At 37.7% G+C, this 20,309-nt stretch overlaps 1 protein-coding gene across 2 annotated transcripts in view; it reads right to left on the bottom strand.

Annotated features, from left to right (window-relative positions):
* LOC107700014 (sodium/calcium exchanger 1-like) overlaps window positions 1-20,309 on the bottom strand; it is an 83,413-nt gene that overhangs the window by 40,693 nt on the left and 22,411 nt on the right. For both annotated transcript variants that reach the window (XM_016501501.1, XM_016501502.1), the window contains 2 exons: window positions 6,788-8,156; window positions 5,106-5,620 (listed from right to left, as the gene is read on the bottom strand). In XM_016501501.1, coding sequence (XP_016356987.1) covers window positions 5,106-5,620; window positions 6,788-8,098 — 1,826 coding nt within the window. In that variant the 5' untranslated portion in view covers window positions 8,099-8,156. The remainder of the gene's footprint in view (window positions 1-5,105; window positions 5,621-6,787; window positions 8,157-20,309) is intronic.

Raw genomic sequence — 20,309 nt, 5'->3', positions numbered from 1 at the left:
TGGTCAGCAGAAATCCACTGACAAACACACTCATATGCACATACGCAAAAGTATGCAAATGCATACAGACATTCAAAACACAAAACACATTCAAAGGATACAAAATAAGCTATAGATGAAACTCAAAACCTCAAAAACCAGACCCTCACATGCATTTATTTCCACACGTGTGCATACATGCTTTGAGCATGAATGCAGGCAATAGAAACATATATGCACAAGCTAAGAGAATCATATCTGGAGTCAAATTCACTCATCCACCCACACAGACACACTATAGACAATTCCACACCACCTCCAACATGCTCTCAGGAGTGATCACACTCACACATATCTAGGGATGGGAATTGTAAGGAATTCATCGACATCATGATTTCACTGAACGATTTGGGTTTCTTAGAAGTTCCATTATTGATTGAGCATTTTGTTTTTAATTTATTTTAACCAAACAGTACTTTGCTTTAAAAGGATAGTTCATCCAAAAATGAAAATTCTGTCATTAATTACTCACCCTCATGTCGTTCCAACCCCGTAGACCTTTGTTCATCTTCAAAACACAAATTAAGATATTTTTGATGAAATACAAGAGCTTTCTGACCCTGCATAAACAGCAACTGACATGTTCAAGGCCCAGAAAGATAGTAAGGACATCGTTAAAATAGTCCATGCGACATCAGTGGTTCAACCTTAATTTTATGATGCTACAGGAATATTTTTTGTGTGCATAGAAAACAAATATAATGATTTGATTCAATGATTATTGCTTTACCGGGTTAGTCTGCTGCCATTCACGAGAGTACCATGTCTCTATGCAGGGTCAGAAAGCTCTCAGATTTCATCAAAAATATCTTAATTTGTGTTCCGAAGATGAATAAAGGTCTTACGGGTTTGGAACGACATGAGGGTGCGTAATTAATGACAGAATTTTCATTTTTGGGTGAACTTACCATTTAACATCGGCAATTTATCGGTTAATTGCCATATAGGGTTAAAGACTACAACTAAATTGGTTGCAAATGTGCAACAATAATTAAGAGCCAAGATGTAACTGATGTAGTAACAGAGCTTTTCTTCTGTATTTTGACGTACATCTGAGAGAAACAGATTACCGAAAAAGAAAAGTCACCAGAGAGAATTGTCGTTTCACTGAAAGATTGAGTTATAGCATTTTGATGAAAAATTACAATGTAAAAAACATTTAAAAACGACATGGATAGACGGATGAATAATTTGCAAAAAGATCAATAAGATGCATTTAGAAAATATGTAGGGTGAATTTCCATTTCATGCCAACTTCGAACTTTAGTCAGGCAAAAAGTGAATCAGTGAATCAGTCAGTTTACATCTTACTCCCTCAATGAACTGCAAGTCATTTTACGGTTATGTCTTATTTGAAATTAGGGGGAAGTCGTGGCCTAATGGTTAGAGAGTCGGACTCGTAACTCAAAGGTTGCGGGTTTGAGTCTCGTACCGGCAGAGATTGTAGGTGGGGGGAGTGAATGTACAGCGCTCTCTCCCACCTTCAATACCACGACTGAGGTGCCCTTGAGCAAGGCACCGAACCCCCAACTGCTCCCCGGGCGCCGCAGCATAAATGGGTGCCCACTGCTCCGGGTGTGTGTTCACGGTGTGTGTGTTCACTGCTGTGTGTGTGCACTTTGGATGGGTTAAATGCAGAGCACTAATTCCTAGTATGGGAAACCATACTTGGCCACATGTCACGTCACTTTTGTCACTTTCAAATTAACTGGAAAAAATAAACTTACATTACATTAGTCTTACATTAGTCTATTTACTAACTTCCTGTTTACATAATGACAATGTGTAAATAAGCATACACATTAACATTTTAATGTATGAATTAGTGCTGCTGTCAAACGATTAATCGCGATTAATCACATCCAAAATAAGTTTTTTTTTTTACATAATATATGTGTGTGTACTGTGTATATTTATTATGTATATATAAAGACACACACATACAGTATATATTTTGAAAATGTTTACATGTATTTACATGTATATATTTATATTCATATAATTTATATTATATATACATTTAATATATAAACGTTACATATTTTTCTTAAATATATACATGCATATGTTTGTATTTATTTATTTATATATACATAATAAATATGCACAGTACACACACATATATTATGTGAACAAAAACTTTTATTTTGGATGCGATTAATCGCGATTAATCATTTTACAGCACTAGTATGAATTAATAATCATTCTAAAAAAAAACAAACAAACAAGGTAACATTTTCAAGTTGAATTGAGGTTAAAGTAATATTTTGGGTGGCATAAATATTATAATCAACATTAATTATCAGTTTATCTGTATTAGCCAGAATTTTTAATACTGATGCATTCCTAATTATCAAAAAAAAAAAATTCTGGTTCTCAGTTTCCACTTCTGAACACGCAAAAGCTCATACATGGCACACGGTCATTCACCCACCTCCAAAAATACTCACACGCACCCTTTAGAATCAACATACACTCACACAGGTCAGGTCTTTCCATGATAGACAACACTTTCAGTATGACACATTTCATGTAAAACACACACACACACATACACACACACTCCCACACAGTGCTTGACTTCTGTAACCCTCTCTAGTTGCCCAACACACTGAACAGTATGAGTGTGATCATCTCTCATGGCTCCCTCATTCTACCTTCCCTGCCGCCTGCGCACCTGCCTCTCACCTCTTCTCTCTCTCTTGTTCTCTCTCTTACCTCCTCTGTGAATTATAGCTTGCGCTTTATCATCACATCATAGTTTAATTCTGTCCATCCCATGATGCCTTGCACACCATTATGCCTCTCTTCATTTCACTGCTCTCTTACTTTTCAACTAATAACTTCGATCGATGCTTCCATCTGTCCCTGCTCTCATTTCTCATTCATTGTGCTCCCCTTACATAATGTCATATTGTTCCCAGTCCAATCTTACAAACCAGAGGAATCATGGGCATCATGCGCATATTGTTTTGGAGGGAGCACCGGCACCAGTCCTGACTCACTTTGTGCCCGCGGTGAGATAAGCCCAAAAGCAAAAAAAAACATTTAGCATGCACAAGGAAACATGATTAAATCTCAATCTAATATTCAGATGTAGCCAAAGCATCAAATAATGCAAGACGTTTTTCTAGAAAGTGTTAAAATGATCAATTGGACAAAATGGACAAAACAAAAAAGCTGTGACATTTTGAAAGAACTGACATTTTTCAGTACAAAGACATAATAAAATGGCCTGGACAACATTACTGGCACTTTTAATAAGCTGAGCAGAATTTAAATTGGGAATTGAGCATTAGGTTTCTTGATTTCGATGCAAGTGACCCTACATTTAAAACCTGTTTATTAGAAATAGTGGTGAATTTGGTTACCATAATAGAGTGTTTCAAGCCAATTTAAAGGGATAGTTCTCCCAAAAATGAAAATTCTGTCATTAATTACTCACCCTCATGCCGTTCCAAACCTGTAAGACCTTTGTTCATCTTCATAACACAAATTAAAATAGTTTTGATGCAATCTGAGAACTTTCTGATCCTGCATAGACAAAGTTTTCTTTTCGCACAAAAAGTATTCTCGTAGCTTCATAAAATTGCGGTTGAACCACTGATGTCACATGGACTATTTTAACAATGTCCTTTCTACCTTTCTGGGAAATGAGGGTGAGTAATTAATGACAGAATTTTAATTTTTGGGTGAACTAACCATTTAAACCCCCCCCCAGTTAAGGTTAGTAGTACAGTTACCACAGTAAAGACATTTAAGATGTCTGGAGTAATGACTGCTGAAAACTGAAAATAAATACATATTAAATTATGAGTCTTTAGAATGAAAACTCTTAATAGTAAATATGTGTTCCCTAAAGTGTTACCAATTATATATATTCTTGCCGAATGGAAAAAATAGGTCTGGATTTGAATCCCGTTCCCTTTCATGGTAAATAAAAACTATACCAACACCACACTTTCCTGTTTTACACTTTTTTACTGTAAGTGGCATTCAATATCTACTTGGTTTAAGGATCTGAGGGGTTTGTCAGTTTGAATGGGCATGCCGCTAGTGATTGTAACTTCTCCATCTCGGAATGCATGAGCTTTTTTTTCTCACTGTCAATGCAGTCCATCCATGAATCACAATGCTACGTTCACCCCAACGCCTATTTCAGTTGTTACAACCTGACAAGCGGTTTACAACAACTGCGTCCCTCTCTCTTTTGCCAGCATGTTCTTTTCTACAGCTGACCTGCTCACCTCAGATCTGCAGCAGGCAGCGCAGTGTGCTTGATGTGCAGGTCAGTATCGATTTTTAGGATTGAGAGAAAACTCAGCAGCTTTATCGTTCTCCATCTCCCCCTCTCTGGCTTCCTTCCAGACTTCACACATCTCTTCAGCATTATCCCTTGTTTATTCCTTTTTCATGTGTGACTTATAGATTTCCTTCTGCCAGCTCTTATCTATGGGTGTTTCTTTTTTTAGCATTGGAGCCTGTAATGCATGCATACTCTGATCATTCCAGGTCATGAGGGCACATCGTCTTATTTTAACTACCGATCTGTGGTGGAAAACATTCATGTACATGCAGACTACAAAAAGAAATCTGAGACATGGGCCGCATACCAATTTGCATTTGTCACTGACACTGTGATAGATTTGAAATGAGGAGACACAGCCTCCAAAGATTTTAATAATAATTAAATAATAATTAAAATAAAAATGTAAAAAAAAACAACTGTCTTGTCTCGCTATTGTATGTCAAAACACAATTTTAAGATGTATGAGTTTGTCACAGATCTTACATCCCTGCCTCATATACTTAAAACTTTCCATCTCTAGTCAAGTATGCACTTTTAGTGCAGAGTAGAAGTATGCAAACTGGGGTGCAGCTTTGAGCTAAACTTTTAATGACAAGAATGGCTTGATTCAGTCTTGCCTATTCGAACACAAAAACATATGCTATCTGCAAACATCTGGCTCGATCAGTGTTGGCGGTGACAAAGAGCATTTTGTCTGCTTGAAATTTGCCCATGCACACTTGAAAAAATTATATTCAATTAAGAATATTTAACTTACATGGTCTCATCATTGAGGAACTCCAGTTTGCCAGCCACCTCTTCATAGTCTTCTCCAGCTTTGGCGTTTCCCTCCGTAGTGTGGTACGGTACTGCCACCTTCCCCCTTGCTCCAGATGTTCTGTGGACCTTCACCTGCATGATGCCCACACTTTCGCTCACTCGTGTGGAATTGGTCTCGAACGTGAAGATCCCCGCGTGGTCATCATCGTAAATGGTCACCGTGGCAGTGTGTGTGTTACCTAGGGCAGCTTTGGGAGGAACGTGGCTGGACCCTATAATGCTGTTGCCTGGCGACACCGCATTAGGGTCGAGGACGGAGACCTCGGCACGGTGGACAACACGAGGGTTGCTGAGATGTACGTAGAAATGCTCATCTTCTTCGAATATGTCATCGTCAATCACACCGACTGTCAGCTCCTTCACCGTCTCACCCGGTTTAAAGACCAGGGTGCCCTCGGCGAATTCATAGTCTGATCCTGCGTTAGCAGTGCCATCCTCTGTGCGATAGTCAACCTAGACACAGGAACAGTTTCTACTGTCACACAGCTAAAGTGCTGAGGAAGCAATGCTATCTTTTTATATTCAGAAGAGGTACAGTAAGTGTATGGGGCGGGGGTCTTATACATAGAGTCTGTTATAATGTAACCTTTTGCAGAGGATATGTAATAATTTAAAGATTCAAACGACAACAATAATAATAATAATAAATAACAATATTAATAAAAAATTAACTATCAATATTAATCATATTCTATAATAATAACAACATAATAGATATTTAAATTTTATAAATTTATTATAATTATTATGCTGTATTGTTGTTGTTGTTATACCACATATAATAATAATAAAATAATAATAACTTATTTCTACAATACATTGTATGGGTCAAAATTATCGATTTTTCTTTTATGCCAAAAAATCATTAGGATATTAATTAAAGATCACGTTCTATGAAGATATTTTTGTAAATTTCCTACCGTAAATATATCAAAACTTCATTTTTGATTAGTAATATGCATTGCTAAGGACTTCATTTGGACAACTTTAAAGGTGATTTTCTCAATATTTAGACTTTTTTGCACCCTCAGATTCTAGATTTTCAAATAGTTGTATCTCAGCCAAATATTATCATAAACCATACATCAATGGGAAGTTTATTTATTCAGCTTTCAGATGATGTATAAATCTCAATTTCAAAAAATGTACCCTTGTGACTGGTTTTGTGGTCCAGGGTCACAATTATTATTTGGTTTTATTATTTTTTATTTAATCATATAATAATAACAATACAAAATCATATATAATAAATAATAACAAAATTATAATTTTTATTGAATTATTAGTCTATGTGGTATTATTAATATTAATAATAATATAATATATTTCACCCTCTTATCAACACCACTTAAAATAACTGAAACTAATTTCCTGTGGTAAACGTCACAATTGAAAGGTTTAAATAATAAAATGAGCTAATCTGAAATCTGTTAAAACAGTGTCATTTAATTGCTCATCTCCTAAGTGCTGTAATTATTTAAAATAGCTCTGAGAGTACATCCTCGCTGCTGGGAATCATGTAGGTTTCTGGCCTCAAAATGATATCACATCCATATAATTAAAGTACAATCACAGCAATGTAATCACAGTACTGTTGGGTAAAGACAGCGGAATCATTACCTTGACAGTGCAGCCGCTGTCTCCACCATGTCGGGTCACAGAGAGTTTTAAAGAGCCGCAGTTCTCAAAGCATTGATAATGAGAGGGCTCAAACTCCAGGTAGATGGTGTGAGGGTCTTCTTCTTGGGCATTAGCCTCATGGCAGCTCACCACCTTCCTGGCTTGGTCCGCAGCATGCTTCTTGAGGATGTTCCCCGCTCCAATCATCATGCGAGTAGCCTGGATGCGATAGAAAGCTCGACTCTTCTGCTGTTGCACTAGCACTTGATAGTTCGCCATCTCAATCAGCTGCTCCATGTCCTTCTCCGGGTGTCTTTGCTTGAGTTCCTTCAACGTACGAGCCATCTCCCTCCTCGCCTCCTCTTCTTCCCCTCCACCTCCTTCCTCCACCCCAGCCAGCATCCCATCAAGTGCCTCCTTGTGGTGGGAATTGGCACCTTGGCCGTCCATCTCCATATCCATCTTGGTGAACATGCCGTCACCCTCCGTCTCAATGATGATCCCACGGTTCTTGTCAGCACGGTAGCGCTTGTGGACGTATTTGTAAAAGAGCAAACGACGGTCAGCGATCCAGGCCTGAACCACACAGAGCGGAAAGAAGAGGAAAGTAAGCACGGCCTCCCAAACTTCCACTACACCAGGAGAAAAGACAGCGAGGATCAAGTAGAGCCAAATGTAGGCGAATATGCTCCAGGCTGCCGTCACAAAGAAGACCCTCAAGTGTTTGATTTTGCGTACCTCACCATCTGGGACCACGTAAACACAGAGGGCGATGATGATGAACATGTTGAAGGCAGCACTACCCACAATTGTGCTCGGGCCCAGGTGACCAGCCTCAAACTTGTGCCCACAGACCTCAATCACGGATAACAGGATCTCAGGGGCCGACGATCCCAAAGCCATGAGGGTCAAGTTGGAGACTGTCTCGTTCCAGATGCGTACGGTCGCAGTGGTGGTCTCTCCATTGGGTTTCTTGATCGTTATCTCCTTCTCTTGAGATGTAATCACCTCGATGGATGACATGAACCGGTCGGCGATGATGGACATGCCCAAGAACATGTAGATGAGGGCCACAAAGTAGACGATGGCACGTGCCACCTTGTCGCCTACAGAGGGGTTCTGGGGGTTCCATACCGGCAAGACGACACCCTCAGAGCAGCTGTCCTCCCCTGAACAGTTCCCCGGGCTGCTGTGGGCGTCGCCACTGGCCTGAGAAAGATGGGCGAGCCCCAAGAGGAAGATCAGGAGGAGGAGAGAGGAAAGGCAAGGAGTTAAGGAGAAAGGGGTCGAAGGAAGGCGAAAATGAAGCATGGTGGCAGTGTAGCGGTAACTGTGTCCACCAGTCGCAGAGATGACGATCAATAAACCTCTGAAACACACAAAATCACCAGAATATTCACATTGGTGAGAATGACAATTCAAAAAGAACCTGTTAAGTGTATCTAAATGTAACATTGACATTAAGAACAGCTTCAAAGTAGAGGTCTGCATTCCCGCGGGACCTGACGCAACTGAGTGAAGCTTTGAATTGCTGGGTGAGAGTGGGATGACAGTGATTTGTGCGCTGGAAGCGGGAGAAAGAAATGACTGGTGGGACTCAAACAAAATATAAATATCTAAATTAAAGTTACTTAAAGGGGTCATGAACTGAGAAATCAAAATTACATTGATCTTTTGATATATAAGAGTAGATATACTGTACTATAAAAACATCATGTATGTTTCAGAACTCAAAACTCTTGTTAGTCTAAAAACAGCTTATATTGAAGCCAGTCTGCCAAAACAACAGCTTGTGGAATGTACAACTCTATGATGTAATAGTGTAGCTAAACACTGCCTCCGCAGAAGAAGATCAACGCCTGCTTCTACATCGCTGCCTGTTTAGCCACGTAGTAGTTAAATGACAAGAGTGGCAAACGCAGGTCTACACAGAAACCAAACGATAAAGATGCTCCGAAAACAACAAGATGCTGTGCAGTGCCAAATTGTGGAAAAAAAACAGTGTTTGCGTTGCCTTCCTTCTGATCCCAACATTAGGAAAGAGTGGATGAACTAATAACTTATGAACTCTTAGAAGGGTTGCGTCTCAGAGAGCACAAGCTAGTCAACCCTATAACAATATGATCATTCCTGACAAACTGTACCCATCTGACCACTAAAAGGAACGAAAACATAAAATGCAACAATACTTCATATAATGTGGAAATAAGACCTTATCTATTTTATATTGTATTCACTTAGCCTTTGAGTTTAACCTCTTAGTCACGTGTGAAAGATTTGTGATCTGTTTCCATGGGGAAAAAATCAAATTAAAGTTGTTGACATGTTATATCAAATAATTCACAATGATATAAGGAACCTTTTTTGCAGAGTGTTAAAGGGGCACAGGATTTTCTTTCATTGAAGGCTGTGAAGTTATCTTCTCTACTTCCTGCCATGCACTCTTTTTCTCATGCAATGATCAAGGCCATACTAATACTATACTAATACTAACTATACCATACTATACCATACTAACGTTCACGTATAGACCTTCTACACATTAATTAACAGACACAAGACAAAAAACTGTTTGCCTGCTTTATTGAGAAAAAAGGCATGCTCTATAGCTCTATAGACAAAGAGCTCTCCTACAAAGAAAAATTAATTTATATATTAAAGAAAAACCCCAGATGTCGGGAACACGGATGTCTTTTCAGTCTGGATAACACCATCCTTGAACACAGAATGAAATTCTACTATATAAATCTATCAACTTCAATATGTGTGCAAGCTATTTGAAAGTGTGACATATAGCATATCTTACATACAGTTCTATATCAAACTGAAAATATGAGAAAAAAAGAACTGAATCAGGAACTGAATACAGGAGTTATGCAGATACACCCTAAAAATCCAAAGAAAAATGACAATTTACACTAACATTAAAAAGTTTGGGGTGGGTTTATTTATTAAGACTTATGAAAGTCTGCTTACCAAAAATGCATTTCTTTAGGAACAAGATTTAGGATATATTGTAAATGCTGACAATCCTGCCAATAAATCTAACTTTATTGTTTCCTGTCAATGTTTAATGTTTTAAAGGGGTCATATTATGCGATTTCAATTTTTCCTTTCTCTTTGGAGTGTTACAAGCTCTTGGTGCATAAAGAAGATCTGTAAAGTTGCAAAGACTAAAGTCTCAAATCCAAAGAGATATTCTTTATAAAAGTTAAGAGTCAACCACGCCTACCTAAAACGGCTCGTTTTAACACGCCTTCACATGTCTACGTCACGATGTGGGAAGATTTGCATAACATCGCCCAAATGTTCACGCAAAGAAAGAAGGCGTAACTTTTATTCTCGCTGTAGTATTGTTGTTGCCACCGCCGCCATGTCGTGAAGACGCTGTGTGTTTCGTTTTGAAAGCAAAACTACTTTGTTTGGCCTTCCAAAAGAGTACGATATCTGCTGAGGAAATACATCAACTTCGCGCTGTGGATCGCCAGATCGGCTTTCACCATGGACGAAGCAGAGTCCAGCCCGGGGTCGTCACATGTGGTTGCCGCAAGCCCGCCGGCCGCGCCATTCTCAAGCCCGCCATGTGTGCTCACTCTAGCCCACTGTGTGAAACTACTTTGTTTGGCCTTCCAAAAGAGGACACGACTAGAAATCAGTGGTTAAGTTGTATTTACAACACTGTTCCAGAACAGTTCAACCCAAATATTCAGATGTGTGCAGCACATTTTACGGAGGACTGTTTACTGATCCTGGTAGAGTAGACTACAATGCCAATGTTCTGACTCACAGACTGTAAGTATATTTAAAGCGAGTTTTTTGGGCAGTGTAGAGTAGGGCTTGTTGTTTGTAATTTCTCCGATCACAAATGCAGACATGGTTTTATGTATGGCGAGATGCAACGCAACGCGTAAAAAGACACTATAAGTCATTATAATCCGTAATTATGTCCCCACTGGATGCAACAAATGCCTCGTTTATAATGGGTTTTAATGTTTTTGTCTTGTCGCTCCGGCGGGACAAGGCATCACAGTATGGTAAGGTGCGTAACATTTCCGTCACACGCTTGAGGCATTCGGCCAATCACAATGCACTGGATAGCTGGCCAATCAGAGCACACCTCGCTTTTCAGACCGATGAGCTTTGTAAAAATCGACACGTTTCAGAAAGGCGGGGCATAGAGGAGAAACAATAATGTACAGTATGTGGAAAATAATGATTTGTTTTTTTTTACCTTAAACCGCATAAACACATTTCATTACACCAAATACACAAAATAATGTTCTTTTTGGCAACATCATATGACCCCTTTAAATATGATTCTACACAAATCATACAAGTCGGAATGGTGCCAGTTACTGGAGCGCATCCCACCTTCTATACAGGAATCCCTGTAGAGACAAGTTTATATAAGAGCTGGAGTCACACATGCATGACTGCTGCATTTGGCCTGTTGACTAAGTCACACATGCACACACATCAGTATGTCTGGCTGCTTGGAGCTGCAGAGAAATATGAGATCATCTTCCACTACAAGGATGTGTGATGGAGCCAGGTCTGTCACTCCAAGTCCAGGTCAAATCCAGGTCATTAACCTTTGTTAGCTTATGTGTGAGGTAGGTGAGATCCCACATTGCCCCTTTGAAAGCCTTGAGTGTGCACCATTGCTGATTTGCACAAGGATGCAATCACACCTCATGTTAATATAATGTACATTTTTATTTAATGCAATTAATGAAAAAAATTAACACCAGTACATGAGTTAAAATACATATAGAAATAGACAACAGTTATCCTTAATGATATTAATATTTAATAATATTAACTTACTTACTTTTACTATTACTCTTTTTTTACTGGAGTAAAGGCCGCTGAAACTTACACTTTGCACTCACAGGAATAAATTACATTTTAAAATATATTAAAATAGAAAACAGTTATTTTACATTGCAATAATATTTCACAATATTGCTGTTTTTAACTTTATTTTTTATCACATAAATGCAGCCTTGGTGAGCGTAAGAGACTTGCATGTTTCTAAAGCTATGCATATGTTTCAGAGCATACCCAAGCATAAAAAATTAAATAAAAATGATGTAGTATTTACAAATACCTATGATTACTAACGTGATCAAGCTGGAAAAACAGCAAATATCATTCTGGGGGACGTTTACATTCCAAGAATTAAATAAGCACAGAATCTGCATGTGATAGGCCCTTATGTCTAAGGCTTATAGATAAACACATAAGATATGCAGCTAATTTTTAAGCAGGTGCAACCGTTTGTAACTTAATATGCAAGGCTTCCTATGTCATCCACTTTCAGTTATTTTATCTGTCCAAGCTCATTATGCTGCTTGATTTTCCAAACTGGTATTTGTTATAATATTACTTTAATTAATTATCATAAACACACTGGTTTGTAGCACAAGTTTTTCCATTTACTGCACTTAATTATTCTTAATTATGTACCTATAGCAGCTAATGTATCTGAAGTCTTGCACATTTTAAAAATAGCTTACTTCCACATTGCAAAATAAGATGGATACAACATATAATACGGCATATAAAGCCATAATAGCATTCAATTATCTTTATATTATAAGTGCTTTTATCAGTAAATATTGACGTATGTGATTGAGATTTATTCATCGGCATATAATCGTATAAATAATTAAACATATTTTTTTTTATCAATTTGCAGCCCCTTACAAACGTTATGTGAACTTTCTCAGCACTCTTTTAACGATTTGATGACATTAGCGTGTTCACCCTGCCCCTTCCACACATCCCTGGGCACAAATCATGCACTTGGCATCAAGCACGCTCCCAAACTATTGCCACACACGATGCCAGACCTATAAATAGCACCGAGGCTGTTCCCTGAGCCCTTATCGCGAGCTCTCAGCTAATAATGCCCATCAAGGATGAGGGCTTCTCTCACACACCATTTGGACTGTATCTTATTAATTTCTCATGACAGAGTAAGCAAGCAAGCAAATGAAGCTCTGCATAACATATCGGACTGCAGTCGGATTGAGCGGCAGAACAGACCACAGTGCTGCATGGCAGCAGTTGCGATCCTGCAGGCAGAGTGTTAGAGGGATCTACAATTGATGGACACATCAATCAAGAGGCTGATTGCATTAACTGGCATATGCAGAGCATCCACACCACAGCAGCGTGTTTAGCGGCGGGACGCGAGGCAAACGGAGCAGCGAGTAGCACTACAAAGCCCTCAGTTATATGAGCAAGCCTGGGGAAAAGGAACACACAACACAGTATGAGCTACTGTTGATGGCCTTAAAGGATTCATGCACACACACGGACTACAATAGCATAATAATGCATGGTCTCTGATGTTGCAGGAGATGAATATAATTTTTTCTGGCTTCAAAATATTTCTTTGTTTTAGGTGCTTGTCCCTAAACCTGACTACATTTACCCACTTTTAACCAACAAGACGTACCTGGTCAGCCAACTGATTTTTTACGATTTGTGATCGTTAAAATGTTACGTTAAAATGTCTCCACGATCTGCTTTTGAAAAAAAAAAAAAAATCATAGTATCGTGCTACAGCGCCTGATTACTGGACTAAGTTATCTTTTGCATCTGATTGAGCTAATACTGTCAAAAACACGCAAGGATTACATATAAAAAGTTGGTTATGTCTAAAGCGAATGTAAACAGTTGAGAAAAACGGATGCGTGCAGGTTTTAAAGGAACAGTACAAAACATGCTGCCGATCATAGGCGGAGTGTGAACCAACTCCAGGGTAGGGCTAAAAGCAGCCAAATTCTATTAACTACAAACATAATAAATACGTCTTTTTAGGCAAGAACCAGATATGGATGTCATAAAATATTTTTAATGGGACTGAATTTGTATTTAACGTGATTACAGTTGAATAAAAACATTAGAACTTGATAATTATAACGTTTAATTTCCACGTTATTCGAACAGCAAATACATTATATGCAGAAAGCGTGCGAAGAACATTATCACTAACTTTGATCTATGGAGAGTTCAAGCGCTCACAAAAAAACAGAACTTTCGTTATACTGTAATCTCTGAAGCTGTCTACACTGTGAAATTAATCTCTTACTTGCATTGTATGTACCTCTGCGCTTTGTTGTTTATGATGAGAGAATTCACGAGGGTCAGAATTCAGTCGGCGAGCGCGAGCACACAACAAAACTCAGTTTCAGGATGACTTATCTGAACGCCTCTGATTGGCCATTGCATTCCTAAACTCAGCATAATCGTGTGTGATTGGTTATAATGCGCAACACGGTAAAAACGCTTAAAAAGAAAAACGGTACAACATGAGCAGATCTTAATTTAATGCAGCAATCAACACTTTTCATTAATTTTCACTTTGTTAGCAACAGGAGTTATAGATTTAATTTATTTGTGCAGGGGCATTTTTGTCCAATTTAGTGGCATTTTAGCTCCAAATCCCCATGGCCACATGCTCCACCTATGCTGCCGATTGTCATTAAAGTGATAGTTCACCCAAAAATTATTTATGTCATTATTTATTCACTCATATGTTGTCCCAAACCTGTATTAATTTCTTTCTTGTGCTGAATACAAAAGAAGATATTTTGAAGAATGTGGGCAACCAGTAGCTGGTCCCTGCTGACTTTGATAGTGGGGCAGGCCCGGCGCCAGAGTGGGCTTTGCCCCCCACGGACATCCCTGTGCCCCCTTTCCAGAATGAGGGGGATGGTCGGACTTTAGTTTAGCGTGTATAATAGTCTAACTGATTGCTTTTAGATGGAAAAGCTGCCCATAACTACTGTATAGGATCTGTTTTCTTCATAATAATAGCATAACGAAATAGATTTGGCAAACAATCCAGTGTATCTGCCCTTCTGCTTTGAAAAGCGTCAAATTATTTTACAATGCATTATCGCAGAGGTGAGCAACGTAGCCAATCACAGACATGTCTGTTGGTTTCTACAACGCAATGGCCAATCAGAGGTGTTTAGGTTGGAATCCACGCACTCACCGCTTTTTGTCCAGTGCTGAGTTCTATCATGCTCGTAACTTCATTAAAAAAAAGTTTCATTGTGTGGTCACATTCATGTTCAACTGAACTTTGTGAGATCGTGATGAATGAGTGACAGTTTTTAATAAATTTAAAGGGAGCGCTCTTTGCATGCTGTATACGATAATATATTCAGAATTGAAATAAAACTTGTGTTTTTCAAGCTTGCCAAGTGGCCACGTACGACAAGATAGCTAACTATCACACTAAACAGAAAAAGATAATAATTTTAGAAGCACAGAGTGATGTGATTCTGCTACCGAGCCTGGTCCAAATGCAGGATTTAAGGAAACGGTTATTAATTATTTGTATTGGCTGCCATGCCAAATCATGCACACCTGCTTGCTTTTCTGTTTAATTGAACTGTGTTTTTGTAAACGTATAGGCTATGCTCTAATAACAAATAATTGTAACACTTTACAATAAGGTTCCATTAGTTAATGTCAGTTAATGTATTAAAGTGTATTAAAGTGTTAGTTATTGTAAAGTGTTACCCAAATAATGTACAGTATTTTGAGCATTCAAAACTTTTCAAAACGCCCCTTTTGGGTGAGCTATCCCTATAATGGTAATAAAACAAAACTCAAATACTCAAGGCTACTGACTGAAGAACTTTAATACAGTTGCTGTATACTATATACATAAATTATGAATGTATAATTTATGTATACAGTGTTTTATTTTTATATTTGTTAATTCAATTTCTAGAATGCTACTGGTAAATACATTTACTGTACCTGAAAAAATAAAGCACTGTTTGTTTTATTTGTATATTAAGTATTTGTAACATGTAGCCTATCTTTGTCCTTATTTTTTAATAACAAAGATAAAATAATGACAGATTTTAATCTTTGCACACTTTGGCCTAAATGTCTGCCATTCTTTTTTATTTTATATTTTTGTTACCTTGTAAGGCTTTGTTTTTAAAATAGAAAAATTAGTTTGGCTGTATTGCTCAGACAACTTGCAAAATAGTAAAACCGACATGACAAAGAATCGTGACAAAATCGTAAATCGTGACATTTCTGAAAAAAAAAAAAAAAACGTGATATGCTATTTTTGCCATATCGCCCACCCCTAACTACCAGTCAAAAGTTTGGAATAATTAAATATTTTTTCATGTTTTTGAAAGAAGTCTTATATGCTCACCAAGCTATTTATTATTAAATGTATTTTATATATTATTAATGCTTACTTTATTAATTATTATTATTACTGTATTTATTATTTCTGCTGAAGATACAGCTTTGCCAGCACTGGAATAAATTGCACTTTAAAATATACTACAGTAGAGAACAGTTATTTTAAATTATAATAATGTTTCATAATATTACTGTTTTTACTGTATGTTTGATCAAATAAATGCAGCCTTATTATTAAACAAGCACAAATTATTAAAAAAAAAACATTAAAAAAAATAAGTATTCCAAAATGGTTGTGTAAATGCATTCTGGTCGACCAATTACTAGCTAAGTTTTGCTGGGGAACATCTTTGCCAACCCGGTCTAATGAGAACAAACATTCAGAGAAAAAACATTTTAATTATGAATAAAATGTGTTCAAGTCAAGTTGGGTTGTAGAAAAACATACAATCCAATCCTAAACCTAACAAAGAATGTCATAGAAAAAAGAAACTGAAGTTCATACATTTCCCCAGTTCAAGTTGCACAATATTGTACGATTTCGTCATTTCATATGAATTATTAAATGGTTCATAATTTAGTAATTACTGGTCTACAAAATAACTGGTTGTTACTTTAACAAACAAATACATGAAGAAAGGAAGAGTTTACTTATTATTTCCTTAGGGCTTATGAAAAGCCTAATTAGATACAAGTCTTTAATTCTTTTGCAGACTTAAAAACAGACACATATCAGATCATCATTGAAAAACACATCAAGCCAATTAATAGTTCTTGGCAAAAAAGCATCTAATTAACTTCACATGCACAGTTTGGATCTTCTCAAAGACATCTGTCAAGATGTTGTTTTGAGTGTGTGTGGCCCAGTCTGATCTACAAATGCAGTGTTTAGCTCTCTGGCTTTATGATCTGCTGTGTGGAGCCTACTGGGGATTCTACCAGTGACTGTAGCTGTGGCCAATTCCCACAACAACAACACAGCTCTCAGTACATCTGCCCTGACACTCTATCTGCACACATACTATGAACACACATAAACAACTGTGGACAGTTATAAATGACTGAACAAGCTTATCAGGGTCTTTCAGCTTATGGTTTATCATTATGACATGCGCAAGAATACTGCTACTGAAAGTCAACACAAATATTCAGTATACGACAGCATGTGAGAGATTGCTTTTTTATACATTTCAATAAACATGAAATCAATATCACATCTCTTACATTCCAGACACAATATTTGTAATTACTTTGTCGATATTTGGTCTGCTAACTAAAAAATTTCGAACAAAAACACAACAGAAACAGAACACACAATAGAGGAGCACGTGAATAAATCAGTGTGTGTGAATGAATCAGTTGTGCAAATGATTCAATGACTTATTTATAACGACAGTCCCATGATTCGTTCCTGAATTAATCAGTGTGTTTGCACAAATCGATTGAGTAACTGATTAAATCACTTGTAAAGACATGATTTGTTATTGAATGAATCAGTGTGTTGAATAAATTGGTTGCATAATTGACTCAATGACTCACTTATAAATAGAATGACTTGTTGCCACCTATTGATTCAACAAGTCACTAAAAAAAATCCTAACTAATAATGCACAGATATTTTTAAATATAGTAAAATTCTACATATAGTATAAATTAATGAATATAATTAACAATAATGAATGTATTATAAATATACTGTTGTGTATTGTTAATTCCTGCATATTTATACATTGACCTATGATTAATAAATGCTGTATAAATTGTTGTTCATTCTTAGTTCATGTCACCTGAATGCTGACTTTATTGTAAGGTGTTACCAATAAAGCGTACTGTATAACTGTCCATCATCAGTCTGATACAGTATTGTCCAAAGAACCAGTAAGTCAGAAAACTTTTGTTAAGTGCTCAGGGCACTCCATTTGTATCTTTATACGTCTAGACACCAAAAATATGGTCTCCCCTTAGTCTTTTCAAAACTCATTTTCTGAGCACAGAGTTTTATGTTGTACATATCCTTTAAAATAAGCCATATCAACGTCAACTATAAGCACTTTCATAAAACAACACAAATCCTCCAGCTATGCCTGACTGTGGAAGTGCCTCTGCTTCAACAAAACAGCACACATTTAGAAAAGATCAAATTTATGTAACCAGTGGAGTTATTTTAAATATGCTGAGCGACTGTTAAATCCTTAATCTCTCTTAAGGCTTTTAGTGGTGGTAAAATATGAATGCTTTAGTCTTTTTGCCCAGAGAGTAAAAGCGGTTTTATCTTTAAGGGAGAGGAGGACAGGTTCAGTCTCCTGAGGCTAAGGGAGTAGAGAGAAAAAGAGCAATAATGAAAAAGAAAGACAGTTTAGTTGTATTAGGGGAAAATGGTAGACAGACTGACAGGTAACAAAGCGTGAGTGGCAGAATGGAAGTAAGGAAGAAGATGGATGAAAAGGGATAACAGAGGCAAAAAGTTTGGATGCTGTGTTGGTTAACAGGAAGTTTAAAACCTTCTCTAGCTAGTCTCTAATCAAGCAGTGTCAAAATTTCAGCAATGATGGATTCACCATCCGCTTTGTATACCTAAGATATCTGTCAGAAACGAGACCGGGATCCAACAGCAGGTGAAAACAAATTCCAAGTTTATTGAAACTGTGATAACAAAAAGTAAATAAATCTGCCGGATAGCAAAACCCCAGCAAAAAGTCAGTTCAGACCAGCCGCGGTCGAGCCCGCAGGGAAGAGAGGCGGCGAACCGGCAATAGAATGCCGCCGATGAATTCCAGGGGTGGTATCGAGCGTGGGCAGAGAGGAATAGGACGGAACTGCCGTGGAGAGACAGGCCTATGAGTAGCGAGAGCCAAGGAAGAGAGCCGACCAGAGTTCTAGGGAGGCAGGAGGGTAGAAAGGGGAGGGTGACAAAAACAGGAACACCAGACCGACTAGACTAGAAAAAAAAAAAAAACAGATTCAGACAAACACAGCATGGACAGAGACGATCTAAGCTGCTGCACAACATACTACGGACTGACACAAGATAGCATCCAAAAGGGCCAGATAAAGGGAAGAATAATGAGGACAAAACGAGGTGCAGGTGAGAAGGGAGAATTAGCTAACAGGGATAACGAGAGGGGCGGGGTGAACACCAGGATGACAGCAGAGCACATGGCAAGCCGTCAAAACAAAAGGCCATGTGCTCCATGATAACAAAGTCCAAGTAGACCCCACCGAAATCGTGACAATATCTGCATATCTAAGCCCACACGACTCTCAAGGCGTTCTCATTAATCCTTCTAGCTCATCCTTTTATTATTATTTCAATTTATTATATATAGGCCTACACTATCTTCATTCAAAAGTTTGGGGTCAGTAATTTTTTTTTTAATTAAAGGGATAGTTCACCCCAAAATTAATTTTTTAATTTACTCACTATTTACTCACCCTCATGTCGTTCCAAACCTGTAAGACCTTCATTCATCCTCGGAACACAAATTAAGATATTTTTGATGAAATCCAAGAACTTTCTGACCATCCATAGACATCAATGCAACTGACATGTGCAACGCCCAGAAAGGTAGTAAGGACTAGGCCTGGGCGATAAAACGGTATCGATATTTATCGATGGTACACCTTCTTCGATAACGATAGAACATTTTTTCAATATGGCGCACAATATAGGCACATGCTATGAGTGACGCAGACAGCACACACAAACACGAACACATGCTGAAATGAGTGCTGCGCCTGCCTGTGATGAGGAGATTGTGAATATAGAGTGAATATTAGTCGAATTTAAAATAAACATTTGCATTTGAATGTTAGGTGTGCATCAGGGAGCTGTCATCAGTGATGCACGAGATGCGGTGATGATGTAAGTGATGTTGTTGCATTTTAATGTTTTGTTAGTCTAGCCCACGAGACGCGCCGCTGCTGTGTTATGCATTCAAAATATTAGAGAAATATAGAAGATCAATGCGGAGAAGATCTTGATTAGGTTCAAACCGAAACCAAGCCATTCACACAGAACGCATATTCAGCACATTTTTTAGACAGACAAATATGACTGCTGCACTCGCGTCTCAGACAAGAGATGTACAGAAAGCCATGCAAAGTTAAAACAGTTTAAACTTTTAGAAAACACGTCACGAATTTGTGGAGGTTTATTCCTTTTCACTGCGTCTAATATGTTTTTAAATGCAATCTATGTGAATGGCGCTTTGGCTCTTTGGATTAAGCAATGCATAAATACATGATGCTGTTTTGTTCATAATTGTTTATGCAATTTACGAAATTATATTTGATTTTTATGAGTTAATTTAGACGTAATGCACGTTTTTAT

Source organism: Sinocyclocheilus anshuiensis, unplaced genomic scaffold (genome assembly GCF_001515605.1).
Source record: "Sinocyclocheilus anshuiensis isolate Anshui unplaced genomic scaffold, SAMN03320099.WGS_v1.1 scaffold1023, whole genome shotgun sequence".
NCBI classification, from domain to species: Eukaryota; Metazoa; Chordata; class Actinopteri; order Cypriniformes; family Cyprinidae; genus Sinocyclocheilus; species Sinocyclocheilus anshuiensis.
This window is presented reverse-complemented; position numbering and strand designations above follow the sequence as displayed.